At 40.8% G+C, this 14,710-nt stretch overlaps 2 protein-coding genes across 5 annotated transcripts in view; one reads left to right on the top strand and one right to left on the bottom strand.

Moving 5' to 3' along the window:
- LOC118078409 (alpha-1-antitrypsin-like) overlaps positions 1-14,710 on the bottom strand; it is an 88,715-nt gene that overhangs the window by 64,308 nt on the left and 9,697 nt on the right. For 2 of the 4 annotated variants that reach the window (XM_060272096.1, XM_060272098.1), the window contains exons 4-5: positions 5,875-6,022; positions 3,178-3,497 (exon numbers count right to left, since the gene is read on the bottom strand). In XM_060272096.1, coding sequence (XP_060128079.1) covers positions 3,306-3,497; positions 5,875-6,022 — 340 coding nt within the window. In that variant the 3' untranslated portion in view covers positions 3,178-3,305. Of the gene's footprint in view, positions 1-3,177; positions 3,498-5,021; positions 5,100-5,874; positions 6,023-14,710 lie in introns of those variants that run through there. The other 2 variants (XM_060272103.1, XM_060272100.1) reach the window with 2 other exon arrangements.
- SERPINA10 (serpin family A member 10) overlaps positions 1-14,710 on the top strand; it is a 201,224-nt gene that overhangs the window by 55,489 nt on the left and 131,025 nt on the right. The gene's annotated exons all lie outside the window — the stretch shown is intronic.

Raw genomic sequence — 14,710 nt, forward strand, 5'->3', positions numbered from 1 at the left:
ATTGTCAGATAATAATGATGGAGTTACTTTAGTGGTGGCTGAGTTTTTGTGCTCGGTTCATGCAGAGAGATTGGGCCACTGTGGAGAGGACCAGGGGATGCTAATTGAAAATTGATATATTGTTCTAAAATATTAATTCAATTAATATGTATTTTATTTCATGAAATTTATAATGCGAATGTTTATTCATAACTTTGTTCTGAAGCTTCTGAATTTGTCATGCCTAATAAAGGTTATTGATTTGATTTGAATAAAAAAGGTTTCTTTGACTGTGCCCAAAACAAGAGGAAGAACAAGCAAGTAGTAGGTTCTCAGTGTGCAGAACATGGAGAAATTATATTCGGTGGGAGAGTGAAGGCAGAACTGCTCAACGCATACTTGGCCTATGTCTTCACTGAAAAGAAAAGCAGTGCTCAACCTGGTGATAACAGAAAAAATAATCCATAGAGGGAGATGCAGTCTAAGACAGGGAAAAAAGATGGTATGGGAACTTCAAATGAATCCAAATCTGCAGCACCTGATGAGCTGCACCCAAGGGCACTAAAGGAGCTTCCTGTTGTAATCTAAGAGCCTCTGTCTATAATCTTGGAGAATTCTTGGAGAACAGGTGAGGTCTTTGCAGTCTGGAGGAGGGCAAATGTTTTCCCCATCTTCAAAAGGGGAGGGGGAGAAGACATTACCAGTGACCTTGACGTCAAGGTCCTAGAACAGATAATTAAACAATCTGCCTGTGAGCACTTAGAAAAGGATGCTGTGATGAATCGGGTCCTCCCTAAAAAGAGGTCATGTGCTGCGGTGGGACCTGGCAATCAGTCTGTGTGTTGTGCGTGGGAACATTGGAGCGGCCACAACACCCGATTGGTGGTCCCTCAATCTTGGGTGCAATTGGGCCTGTGAGATGTCTGTCAAAGGAGATTGTGGGACTACTACCGTACATACACAGTGCACGGTCCCTGAGCTTCCTCTTTTGGGATGCAGTGAATCAGAACAGAGCTGTACCTGTCTCTGCTGCACTGCTGACCCGAGAGAATCAGCAATCCTTTAAAGGAGAGCAGTTTTCAACAATACGGTGAATCATTCTAATCTCCTTTAATTTTGCATTTTCCGCTTTGGATCAATCGCTTAATTTTGGCCCCTTTTTGAGTTCTTTTGTCCTTTCGGTTAATTTTGCCCTTTCACCCCCCTCCTCCCTCCCCCCCTTCATTATTTAAGGGCCTTTTTGCCCAGGCGGGGCTCCCCCACCACCATTTTTGTTGCAATTCTATCATTGTAATTTTGTGGGGTACCTTAATTCGGTTCCCGACATGATCGTCTGCTGGATTGCATTTTCACTTCTCACCCCTTGGTTAAGCTACCGATATGACTGCATGTCGGGCAGCAGGCTTTAGCTGTGGCTGCGGAGTTGTGGCTCATTAGCTGGCCCTAGTCCGTCGTGTGCTAAGCGCGATTTGGGGCAATTTCTGGATTCCGCTATCGCTTTAGCTAAAAGAGCTCCCTCTTGCTTTGGCTGTTCCATTATACCAATTGTGGGCTTGCTAGAGTTCCGCAACTATTTGAGCTGCTTCATTGCATTTCCGTTCCTAGTGGGCAGTTGGGTGGGAATGCCATTTTAAGGCACTCTGGACTGAAGGGGAAATGCCAGCCAGAGGTGTGCCAACCGGGTTACGCTCAGAGGTGCTGGGGGTATACCGTCTCCCCCAGGGGCGCATCCCAACATAATCTAGAGGCAAACCCAGTATTTCCTGGGACTACCTTCAAAGAGGGCGGATCACTGCCATGGTCTTCCTGGCGTTCAAAAGTGATAATGGGATTTAGGATAGTTTAGCTCCCTGGGAATGGGGAGATTTATCAGTGTAGTGGACAATGTACTGCAATTCAGTTGATATTCAAGGGAGTATTTGGATAGTGACCATTTTGTATCCAGGAGTACCGCCAAGCTACAAAGCTGCTCCTTCCAAGGATGTGCAACACTGCTCTGAACACAAAGCACCTCTGTCACTTCAGAATTCAACTTCAATTGTGTGACCTGCATTTCTCTGACTCACATCCACCCATCAGCCAATGTCATCTCTTGCTTCTCTCTGTCACCAGAGAACTAAAGCTGTCTCTATAACACAGAGAGAGACACTTTCCCCCAAAACCAAGGTCTTTCTATAAGCCCTGGAAGATTTTTTTTTTTTTAACTACAGACATTAGTTCCCTCCTTTTCCTTCATTCCCCTTCCTTCTTGGTCCAGGACCTTTGGAAACTGCAGGGTTGGCACTGTTGATTTGTGCCAGAGTGCCCATCTTATATGAGACATTCCAGGATCCAAACATCATCCAGATTTGACGTGGTGATCCATGATGGCCCACTAAAAATGGGACAATTGTGGGGTATGAGATTGCTAGGAGAACCCATTGTCACGCCCAATATTATCCTTGCTAGAGGGGACAGTACACTATAGATTTGGGACTATTGTCCAGCAATGCAAGCCATGGTCAATACTTGTGGTTCTTGGGTGTTTTTTTGTTGTTGTTTAGTCATTTAGTCATGTCCGACTCTAGGTGACCCCATGGACCAGAGCACGCCAGGCCATAGCTGTCAGCCCTCCCTTTTTTGCGGTAAACTCCTTTATTCCAGCGCTGTTTGCCGCTGCTATCCTGGATTGTTAGATATACCGTAGACTGTCCCTGGGACAGGTGCGGCTGCTGCTGATCCCTTATTTTCAAATCCAAAAGTGCGCCAGGCACTCCTGGGAAAGATTGAGGGCACATGGAGAAGGGAATGACAGAGGACGAGATGGTTGGACAGCTTTCTCAAAGCTACAAACAGGAGTTTGACCAAACTGCGGGAGGCAGTGGAAGACAGGAGTGCCTGGCGTGCTATGGTCCGTGGGGTCACGAAGATTCGGACACGACTAAACGACTAAACAACAACCTCTCCTGAAAGCCTCAGATCATTCTGAGCATTTGACCTACCTGACCTTCTCCCTGCAACTGTTGGCTACCTGTGGATACTACACCTGCATGAGAGATAATAGTAAAATAATGTTAACCTGATCTTTCAAATGGCACAGGCATCTACAGCCCCCAAATTATCATGGAAAACGCTAGAGAGCACACTTAAAATAAACAGCATATTTTTTAAGATTGTGAAAAAAGAAAGAAAAACGCCAAGTGATTTTGCAGACAACTCAATCAGTGTTTTATTTGTTCGGTTTGGGAACATGTGATAGTAATCACTCTGATACCTAAAATCATCTTATCAATCATGTTTCATTTTGGAAACCCCATGTTTTCTGTGCTGCAACACAAGTTGAGCAATCATGCCTCAGAAGGATTCTGGACTTTTACCATGAATATGATGGTGTCAGTTTCCTCTTCAACAGCCAGCAGCAGAAAGGGGCGGTTGAATCTAAGTACAGGAGGAAGGGAGGTAGGAACCATTTCAATGGCAGTAGTAGCTGCAGCTTCAGTGCCATTCTCGTGGACATTTAAATAAGCTTTGTGAATAGCCTGCAAAGAAATACAACAAAAATTAGTGCAAGATTGTGTCTGACTCAGGGTTTTATCATGAGAAAATCTAGGCATCCATTGAATGTCTTAAGAAACAACATCACGTGGTCATTTCTCACTCTGATTACTTATTGATCTGGTTCCTCTACCAGTTCTAAGCATCATTTTTTTGTATCATTCAGCATCAAGGAACTGATGGAATTTTCTGAAAATCTTGATGTCAATCTTTTCCATAATTATGGTATTTTTTTCCTAGTTCTTGTCTCTCTCCCCTAGTGTTTTTTTTAAAATCATTTTATTAAATTTTCCATTTTTACAATCTTATCAAATCACATCAAATATTCCACATTATATATACACAAATCAAATACTCCAAATATTCTGCCAAATTTATAATTTTGGGCGGACTCCCCATGCTTCAAAACTTTGGAGAGCTCTAATCAACATCAGAATCCTACTGCATTTCAAATCTTCTGGTGATTCTTATTTCTCTTTCTGTTGCTATCCTTCCTTCGTTCACAGCCTCTGAGTTTGCAAAGCCTCTGAGTTATTCCCACAAATGAGTTAGAACAAACAATAATATGTTTCTGTGTGGATTTTATGTCCTTCATTCCCTTCAATTAGTTCGCAGTATCTCATCACACGCTGGTATTCTGCCAATTCCTTCCAAAAGTCTTCTCATAACAAGCAGACACTACTGCCGGCTGATGCCATCTTCACACAATTCCAATGAATTCACATCTAAGCGTCTGCCTCATTCATAGTTTTTCCAGGGGGAGCTCAACAAATTACAAATATACAAAGTACAAATATTAATGCATATTAAGGGTTCACCGCCCCCTATAAATCTTTTAATTTCTGCAACTCGATTGGATTCCAACATGGTGGATTTCCAATTTTCTACTGCGTCACTTTTGATAAAAGTTCTGGGAATCCATCCAATGTTTTTATCAAAAGTCCAGCAAAATAATGAGATTTGTTTCTGTCTGATGTCAGCAAAATAGGGAAACCTTTTATCCTCTTCCAAGCAAACCACAAATCAAGGTCTTAATTATATTGTATTTTCGTTTCCACACAGCTTATGCTTTTAAAGCCATATTATATCAACGGATACCGGTTTGTTAGGTAAATAGTGAGGCACAATAATAAAGAAAGTCTCACCCTCCCCTTTCCGTTCTGTTCACATACCACTCTGACTCTGACTCTGATGTAATCTTTCCTCGACTGTCTTTTATTTCCTCAGTGGCTGGGCTGTTTGGCAAGTTAATTCCTCCCTCCTCGTCTGAAGCTTGTCCAAAACTTAAATTCAAATTTTCCTCTCAAGTTATGGAACTTGACTGTGGGGATGGCGTCCAGGAGAGCTAACCCCCAGCCCCTCCTTCCTTCCGAATTTTGGACCGGTTTGAATGGGCACCTGCGGATGAGACTGCATCTTCCCTTCTCTGGGAAGATTTTGGGAGGCTGCTTACTCTCATAACAGCCTCTAATTAGCCCTTGATAGTTGGAGCGATGGAATGTTCAGCCATCTTCCGTCGCGCCTCAAGCAGAAGTCTCTCCCTTAATGTTGATGAGAAGCAAGATCCCCGTCCCTGGCTGATTATGCTAAAAATACATACACTTCTTTCATATATACATCATATATAATATTACCCTATTACTCCTATAATATTATAAACACTAGGTTTCCAAAAGTAGCCAGCACATAAACAGATCAATACAAAAGTTTATATAACTGGATACAATTCATATTTAGTAATATACTTCCAAATTATGCTGCAGTAATACACATAGCATATGGTTAATCAAGTTTTTTTAATAAAAACAAAAACAAAAAACAAGCACAATGCACGAGCAGATCAGACCAAAGCAGGTATGTGATAAACGATACTGTCTGCACAAATCTTTCAAATATATCCAATTTCTCCTCCTTCTCCAATGCTAACTGCAGTCTTTGCAAAGCAACTAGCACCTAATCATCTGCTCTTGAAAATTCTGTCCCTCCTTATATTTTTGGATCCCAACTCCCATCAGACCCAGATAGCATGACCAAGGGAAGAGGGAGAGCTGGGCCTTAAGGGTCTCTCCATCAGTTCTGTTGGGAGACCAGCTCCATTGGGCCACCCCCCCAACTGTCATCAAGCACCACTCATGCCAATTAGGCTATAGCAGAGGGAGAGATGGGATTTTGGTGCCTCTTAATCATCATAGCTGGAATAGCAAATATTTTTGGCTCCTGCTCTCCATGAGAGATGGGATTGTGGTGGTTCAAGTACCCCTAATTATGTTCATTTGAACCTTCAGACAACAGTGTACCTCTGGTGAAAAACGGATGATGCAGGAAAATATAGATCAACCCACTGAATTTTGAAAAGCCTACCTTGGAAATCTTCAGCTCAGGCTTCCCAGTAATCCCAGAAAGGTCTGCTTGATCTGTGAATACATCCGTAATATTCATTCTTCTTAACATCCCTTTGATAACATAGTTGCCAGAGATTGTAAACTTTGGAAGGGATAGATCTATTCTCCTGTTGAAAGAGGAACCAGAGGCTAGTGAGGTATTGCTTTTGGGGGGGGAAATGTGCCGGGGGGATTTTGGGTGTCATATCTACTTCATGGATCAATGTCTTGTCATGGCGAGGGGGCTTGAATAACTCAGAGAAGCTATGAGCTTATGAGCTATGCCATGCAGGGCCACCCAAGGTCACTGGAGCCCGCTCATACCAGGTGGCACTTGAAGACGCACGCTTATGGCGCCGACACCTTGACCAGCTGAGGCGCAGGGTTGGGAATTTGGACACTACCACAGTGCCCCCAACTGCACCCCCAGCTCCAGAGCATGCTCTAACAGAAGGCGAGGCTCAAACCTCCCTCACAAGTTGCAGACATGGATCCTAGCCAAGCCACGTCAGAGGCTCAGCAGGGCCCCCCCCCCAGAGTCTAGAGCCACTGCTGTGCGTGACCATCCGCCGAGTCCACACATGGTGGTTCCTTCGGCAGTCACAGAGACAGGAAACATCGGTGGCGCCACTGTCACGGTCCGGTCGGCGGGCGTTAGGACCAGAGGCAAGATGGTGGTGAAGAAGCAGGGTCGAAGGCAGAGGCGAAGGTCCACAGGGCACAAAGCAGGGTGAAGGCAAAGCGAGGGTCCAGGAACAAGAAGCAAGGCGAAGGTCCACGGGGCAAGAGCAAGGCGAAGGCGAAGCAAGGGTCCAAGGAGCAAGGAGCAAGGCGAAGGATCCAGGAACGAGAAGCAAGGCAAAGGTCCACGGGGCAGGAGCAAGGCGAAGGCGAGGCAGGGGTCCAAGAAGCACGGCAGCAACAAGGCAAGGGTCCAAGGAACAGGAGGCCAGATGCAACCAGGCAGGGATAGCGAAGGTCAGGAGGCAGGCAAAGGTCAGGAGGCAGGCGTCCCAAAGGCGAAGGTCCGAGAGTCAGGAGGCAGGAAGCAAGAGGCCAGACATAGCAAGGTAGAGAACGCGTTGCTGTGGCAAAGAACTGAAGGGAAATGCTGGGCTGTTATCCCTCCCAGCTCCTGCCACCAGGTGCAGTGAGATCTCAAGTGGCCACACCTGGGTGATTACTCCTTGCCTCTCCAGCACAAGCTGAGGACTTCACCTGTGTGGCCACGCCTTGCTTCTCCAGCACAAGTTGAGGCATGCCCCAGTCCTGCAAAGCACTACAGGCCCCAGAGCCTGACTCCTGCCCATACTCCTGACAGCCACAGTCTCAGCAGGAATCGGCCAACCCCCTGGACACTGGTACTGGCCCTCGGCATTCCACCAGGGTCACCAAGCAGCCATCCTACTTACGGGACTATGTCAGTAACTGCTTTTGAAACATTGCATTGTAGACTTCCGGGTTGAACGCGAGCGCCGGCGGCAGCGGGAGAGATTTTCTCCCGATCCTTGAAGGGTCCTGGGGGGATCTGCAGAGCACGCAGCCCCCCAAAACGTCAGGTAAAGCGACCTGAAGCCTTGGCGACCCGGCAGCTGTCCTTTTTAGACCTCCTTCCCCCCCCCCCGAAGAGCCCCAATAAGGGCGTGAGAGCGGGGAAGGTGGAAGGCACGGACACAGCAGGCACAGCGCTTCCCTTCAGTGGAGCAGCTCTGACTTCTGACGGTGGAACAGCATTCAACTTTCTTCTAAAAATAATCATCTGAATACCTGGATCTGGCCACAGTGAGTAAAGCCTGAAATTTGGAACAATTTACAAGCAATTTGGCCATTGGGAGAACTTTTAAAACGGAGGTCGGGTTCTCCCCCCCCCCCCCTGCGGTAGAGCGGAAAGCAAAGACAAGCCTCCGCAGTGAACTGTTTAAAAAGAGACTTTGTAACCTTTATTTCTTGGACTTCTTGCTGCAATATAAAAGAGAGCAGGGTCTCTAAAATAACCCTGCAGATTTAAGCTTTAAAAGTTTAGAAAGATCGCTTCGGTAAGCCTGGGAGCGGGGCTCCGTTCGCTCTAGCCAGACACCCTTTGTGACGTCAGAGGACAATCAGCTCATGAACTTCTGTTCACCCTTTGACAGGCTTTGATCTGCCTGCAGCCTTCCTGTCAAAGGAATGAAGGACTTTTTAAGGGAAATTTGCAACTTTCTAACCCCAAAAAGCAAGGAAATTTATGCTACATTATTACCTCGTAAAAACTGTTTCAATCTTATTGCTTAGACTGGCTCATTGTGACTGTGTTACTAGCTGGCTCAGGCTGGGAAACTTCAGATAACAGTGACCTTGGGAGCCTGGCTCAACAATTGAAAGGCTGTCTGTTTATAATTGCTTCCCCTGATAAAAGGACATCTGGACTACAGACTGTGAGACAACCTTTTGCTCTGTTATTGAACTGGAAATATGTCAGGACCAGAGCCCCCTGCTGGAAAAGGGAAGAAAAAATCATCCTTTTCCTCCACGTTTGAGGAACAAGTTTTAAATGCATTAGCAACACTACCAGCACTGAGGGAAGGATTGGAACGCAACACTCAAGAACAGCAGTGCACCACACAAGAAGTGAGACAGCTCAGGGAAGAATTAGGAGCTATCTCCAAAGATATTTCACAGGTCAAATTACAAGTGACTGGAGTTGAGCAAAGAGTGGTACAACTGGAAGAAGGAAGGGTCCCTGACCTGGAGAAGCAAGCCTACCAGACGCAGGTTGCGCTTGCCTTTCTACAGATGAGACAGAGAGAGACAAATCTCAGGATCAGAGCATTCCCTCTTATAGAAAAGGACGATCTGAAAGCCATAATAATTGAAGAATTTGTAAAAGCTTGGAACCTTCCAAAGGAAGAATTGGAATCACAAATTTTAAAAGCATTTAGGTTTGGTGCAAGATCAAAGAAAGACAAAAATTTTGTCAGTGATTGCATGCTAACATTCCAAACCAAAGAACAAAGAGATAGAATTTTGAGTCTACATTACAAGAAAACTTTGAAGGTTCAGGAAACACAGATCATCCTTTTTAAAGATTTGCCTAAATTCTTTCTGGACCTGAGATCTCAATATTCCGATTTGGCAGCTATCCTGAAAAGGAAAGGAATCAACTTTAAGTAGGAATTTCCGGAAGGCCTAAATTTTCAATTTCGACAGAAGAAATATAAAATCAAGTCAGTGGACCAGAAGAAAGAGTTTCTCCAGAAACACGAGAGAGAGCTGTCACGACCAGGACTAACCTCAATTCCAGGACAACTGAACGACCCATTTTACTATGTGAAAGGATATGAGAAGTGTTAATGTATTTGTTTTTGTTATTCCCTTTGTTATATGTTTGTTTTTCTTCTTTTTTCTTCATATATTGCCATTTTTGTGAAAATTCCAATATTTATTTAAAAAAAGAAACATTGCATTGTAAATAGAAGCTATGTACCTTGAAACTGTTATGCTCTTGTACCTAACTGAAACCATTACGAATGGAACTAATGCCTTTTCTCGGTGGGGAGGGGTGTTATGTATTAGTGTATATAGTTTTCCCTCAGGTCCTCAGGTCCTTGACAGTTGTTTTAGGAGGGAACTTTAGGAGGGAACTTTGAATTATGTTTGGTACATTGTTTGAGCCAGCCTCTATAAAAGCAGGCCAGCTCAGCAATGCAGTTCAGTTCTGTTCAAGCTTCCAAATAAAGAGCTACTTTGGAGAGATTGCTGTGTCGTCTGCTATGCTTACCCACAACTTAACAGAGACCAACTAAGTTTCTCATAGGTATGAGCTTTCATGTGCATGCACACTTCTTCAGATACCATGCACATGAAAGCTCATACCTATTACAAACTTAGTTGGTCTCTAAGGTGCTACTGGAAGGATTATTTATTTTTATTTAGACTGCGTCAGACCAACACGGCTACCTAAAGAAAGGCTGATCGCCAAAGAATTGATGCTTTTGAATTATGGTGCTGGAGGAGACTCTTGAGAGTCCCATGGACTGCAAAAAGATCAAACCAATCAATTCTGCAACATAAAAAGCAGCAGAAATTGATAATAGAGGGCAAGGAAATTGTGATAATGAGAGAGGTGCCACCAAGGCTGCTGAAGAAAAGATCTAAATACAAGATGCTGGCTGATGCATTACAGAGGAACAAGATATTCTACAAGTGGGAATTCCCGGAAGGGATTTCCTTTAGGTACAAGCAAGTCTGGAGAAAACTATCCTCCGGATATGAAGTAGATAAGTTTTGGAGAAAATATGAAAAATTTCTAGGGGGGGGGGGGGGGAGGCGGTTGAAAAGAAAGGAGACAAAGACAGATCGGACAGTGAGAAGGAATGAACCGAAATAGAAAAGTTCGGTGATACTCTTTGCTTAATGGATGTGGTACAAGGAGTTTTAAACAAAGTGCCTTTCAGAGACAAAATATAGAATACATTTCTTTATTTCTTTAATTCAATTTTTTCCCCTTTTTACTACTATTTGCTCTTCTATTCCTCTTTCTTTTATCTATTTTTATTTCTCTCTCTATTATCTCTATTTTTACTTTTACTTTTTTTATTGCCACTCCCTCTGGTGGAAGAAACAAAATTCATCTTAAGCTAAAGAAAACAGGAAACAGGAATAAATAAAGGTATTTGACTATATAAACCAAGATTGAAGGATGGATCTAAAAATTATTACTTGGAATGTGAATGGGCTAAACAGCAAAGTGAAAAGGAATAGGGTAGAACATTTATTGGCTAAAAGGAAACTAGATGTCATATGTTTGCAAGAAACGCACATTGCAAAAAAGCATCGTAAATTACTGGTCAATAAAAAATTAGGGGAGGAATTTATCTCCTCAGGTACAACAAAGAAGAAAGGAGTGGTAATGTATATAAATCCCAAATTGAACCCAGTGCAAATTTATAAAGATAATGATGGCAGAATTAATATTGTTAAAATACGAAGAAAAAAAATGGAAAATATATTTATAACAGGAATATACGCACCAAATGAAAACAAGGCTGTTTTTTATCAAAAATTAGAGAATATCCTAATGGAATATAGTGATCAAAAACATATTATAATGGGGGATTTAAATGGAATTGTAACTCCAGATTATGATAAATCAAATGAAGGAAAAAGAAAAAAAGAAGGGAAACTCCCAAAAGCCTTCTTCCAATTAGTAGATAAATTAGACCTAACAGATATATGGAGATGCTTACACCCAACACAAAAACAATTCACTTTCTTTTCTCACCCACAAAACTCGGAAAGCAGAATTGACATGATTTGGTCAACCAAGGATATATTATTAAGATGTAAAAAAATTGACATTTTACCCAAAACCCTATCTGATCACAACCCGGTGTTGATGGAATTAGCAGGAATAGAGAAGACAATCAAACGATGGAAAATGAATGAGTTATTACTGGAAGATGAAAATGTGGTTAAAAAGGCGGAGAATGTAATAAAAGAGTATTTGGAAATAAATTTAAATCAAGAAACAAATATAAACACAGTGTGGGATGCCGGAAAGGCAGTAATTAGGGGATTTTTCATAAGTCAAAGTAGCTGGAAAAAGAAGGAAAAGGAACAGAAATTAAGCAATTTATTGAAAGAAATTAGGAAAAATGAACTAGAAATGGGGAAAGTGAGTAAAGTGGATAAAGAAGATTTGAAAAGAAATATAAAAGTATTGCAAAGTCAAGTATCGAACATACTTGACAAAGAAATAGAAAATAAGATAAGATATTTGAAACAAAGAAGTTTTGAATACTCTAATAAAATTGGAAAATATTTAGCCTGGCAATTAAAGGAAAAAAGGAAAGAAAGAATTGTAACGAAATTAGTAGAAGGGGGAAGGACGATAATGGAGCCCAAAGAAATTTCGAAAACATTTGCACAATTTTACTCAAAATTATATACAGAGGAAAAAATTGATTGCCAGAAAGTGGAAGAGTATATTAAAAAAACCAATATATTCAAAATTGAAGAAGGAAAGACGGAATTAATAAAAGTATCTCAAATATAGAAATCCAGGAGGCAATTAAGAGAGCTAAGAGTGGAAAATCACCAGGGATGGATGGGTTACCTTCACTATATTATAAAAAAATTGGTAAGGTATTACTAGAACCATTAAAGAAATTAATGAATAACATCCTAGAAAAAGGGATAATCCCAGAATCGTGGGAAGAAGCTTATATTGTGGTAATTCCCAAACCAAATTCGGACACAACACAGATTAAAAATTTTCGCCCTATATCCTTGTTAAATAATGACTACAAATTATTCGCAGACATATTGGCAAACAGAATGAAAATTACATTAGGAAAATTAATTAATAAAGACCAAACGGGGTTTCTACCAAAGAGATTAATGTATAACAATATGAGGAATATTATAGATATTTTGGAGTATCTAAGTGTGAAAATAAATAAGAAAGCGGCCCTTTTATTATTGGATGCAGAAAAAGCATTTGATAAAGTTCTATGGATATTTATGAAAAAATGTATAGAAAAATTGGGTTTTGGAGAAAAAATTGTAAAAGGTATAGGAGCAATTTATAATAAACAAAGAGCCAAATTGATTATAAATGGAGAACTAACAGAGGAAATCCAGATACAAAGAGGAACAAGGCAAGGCTGCCCTCTTTCCCCATTATTATTTATCCTATGCTTAGAGTTTCTGCTAAAAAATATAAGAGAGGATGAGAAGATTAAAGGAATAACAAGGGGAAGAGACACCCATAAATTAAAAGCGTTCGCTGATGATATCATACTTACATTGGAAGACCCAGAGGAAAGCGTACCCCAAGCATTAGAGAAAATTAGAGAATTTGGGGAGCTAGCGGGGTTTAGTATAAATAAAGATAAAACGAATATGTTGGTTAGAAATTTAAGGAAAGAGGAGATTGAAAGGCTACAAGAGAGAGTAGGATTGAAGGTGGTTAAAAAGGCTAAATATTTAGGAATTTGGGTTTCTAACAATACTAATAATTTGGTGAAGGATAACTATGTTAAAATTTGGAACGAGGTTAAAAAAGATCTAGCAATATGGAAAAGATTAAATCTATCACTTCTGGGCAAAATAGCAACCATTAAAATGAATGTTCTACCGAGAATGTTGTTCATATTTCAAATGCTCCCAATCTTAGGAACAGGAAGTGGAATTTTTAAACAATGGAATAAAGATCTATCCAAATTTATATGGAACAATAAACCAGCCAGAGTAAAATTTAAATTATTAACCGACATAAAAGAGAGAGGAGGATTGGGGCTCCCTAACCTAAAAATCTATCATGATGCCGCAAGCTTTCTTTGGATAAAGGAATGGATTACCTTGGAAAACCACAAACTATTAGACCTAGAAGGATTTCAAAACAAATGGGGTTGGCATGCCTATTTGCAGGATGAAAAGGTAAAAATACATAAAGGGTTTAACACGCATGTTATTAAAAAAATCTCTATTGAAGGTATGGGAAAGACATAAACCCCTGATGGAACCGAAGACACCAAAATGGTTGTCACCTATTGAAATAATAACAGTGAAAAAAGTAAATAATGATGGGAAATGGATAAAGTATAAGGACTTAATAGAGGAAAAAGAAGGGGTGTTTAAAATAAAAAAATATGAAGATGTTAAGCAACAATTGGCAGGGTGGCTCCAATATTATCAATTAAATAGTAGGTTTCAAGAAGATATGAAAAAAGGAGGGTTTATGTCCAAACCATCCCTACTTGAAAAAAGTCTATTACAAAGTGAACGGAAAATCATATCCAAAGTGTATAACACCATTCTAGAATGGGAAGTGAAGGATGAAGTCGTGAAGGAGACAATGACGAAGTGGGCAATGGACCTAGGGAAAGTAATAGAAATGGGTAAGTGGGAAAAACTCTGGAGTGCAACATGGAAATTCACGGCGTCAGAAACAATTAGAGAAAATTTAATAAAAATGTTCTATAAGTGGTATCTGACGCTGGTCAAAATTTATAAAATGTATAAAGATAAAGACAATCATTGTTGGAGGTGTGAAAGAGAAGTAGGTACATTCCTACATATTTGGTGGCAGTGCCCAAAAATTAAACCTTTCTGGAATGGAGTGTTAGAAGAGTTAAAGATAATATTTAAATACAACATAAAGAAGACTCCAGAATCTTTCCTATTAGGAATGGTTGAAGAGGAAGTGGCAAAAAAAGACGAAAATATATTTTTATATTCAGTAGCGGCGGCAAGAATTTTAATTGCAAAATTATGGAAAAGTAAGGAAGTACCCACCATTAGAGATTGGCAGGAGAAATTAATCGGTTATATTGATTTGGCTAGATTGACGAATTCGATTAGGGGCGGTTCCAATAAAAAAATTTATTGACAATTGGGAAAAATTTGGAGTATATTTAAAAGAACTTGGGTTTGAAACCAATATTTTGTAGTATTCCAAGGAGGAAAGTTAATGGAAGCAGTAGGAAGATAAATAATTTTATAGTCAGGATAGAAGAGAAGGGGAAGTCGAATTACAAAAGAAGATGTGAAGACAGAATGGAAGATATATAAGACAAGTTGATGATATATTTGAGAAGATGGAGTAAGTTTTGTTTGAAATTGTATGATTATCTATGTATGTATTGATTTTGTTTATATTTTAGAGGATTGTTTTGTTTTATATTGTTTTTAAACTCAATAAAGATTACAAAAAAATTAAAAAAACAACAACAAACCAATCAATTCTGAAGGAAATCAGCCCTGAGTGCTCACTGGAAGGACAGATCGTGAAGCTGAGGCTCCAATACTTTGGCCACCTCATGAGAAGAGAAGAC

The sequence above is a fragment of the Zootoca vivipara genome, chromosome 1 (genome assembly GCF_963506605.1).
Source record: "Zootoca vivipara chromosome 1, rZooViv1.1, whole genome shotgun sequence".
Classification (NCBI taxonomy): domain Eukaryota; kingdom Metazoa; phylum Chordata; class Lepidosauria; order Squamata; family Lacertidae; genus Zootoca; species Zootoca vivipara.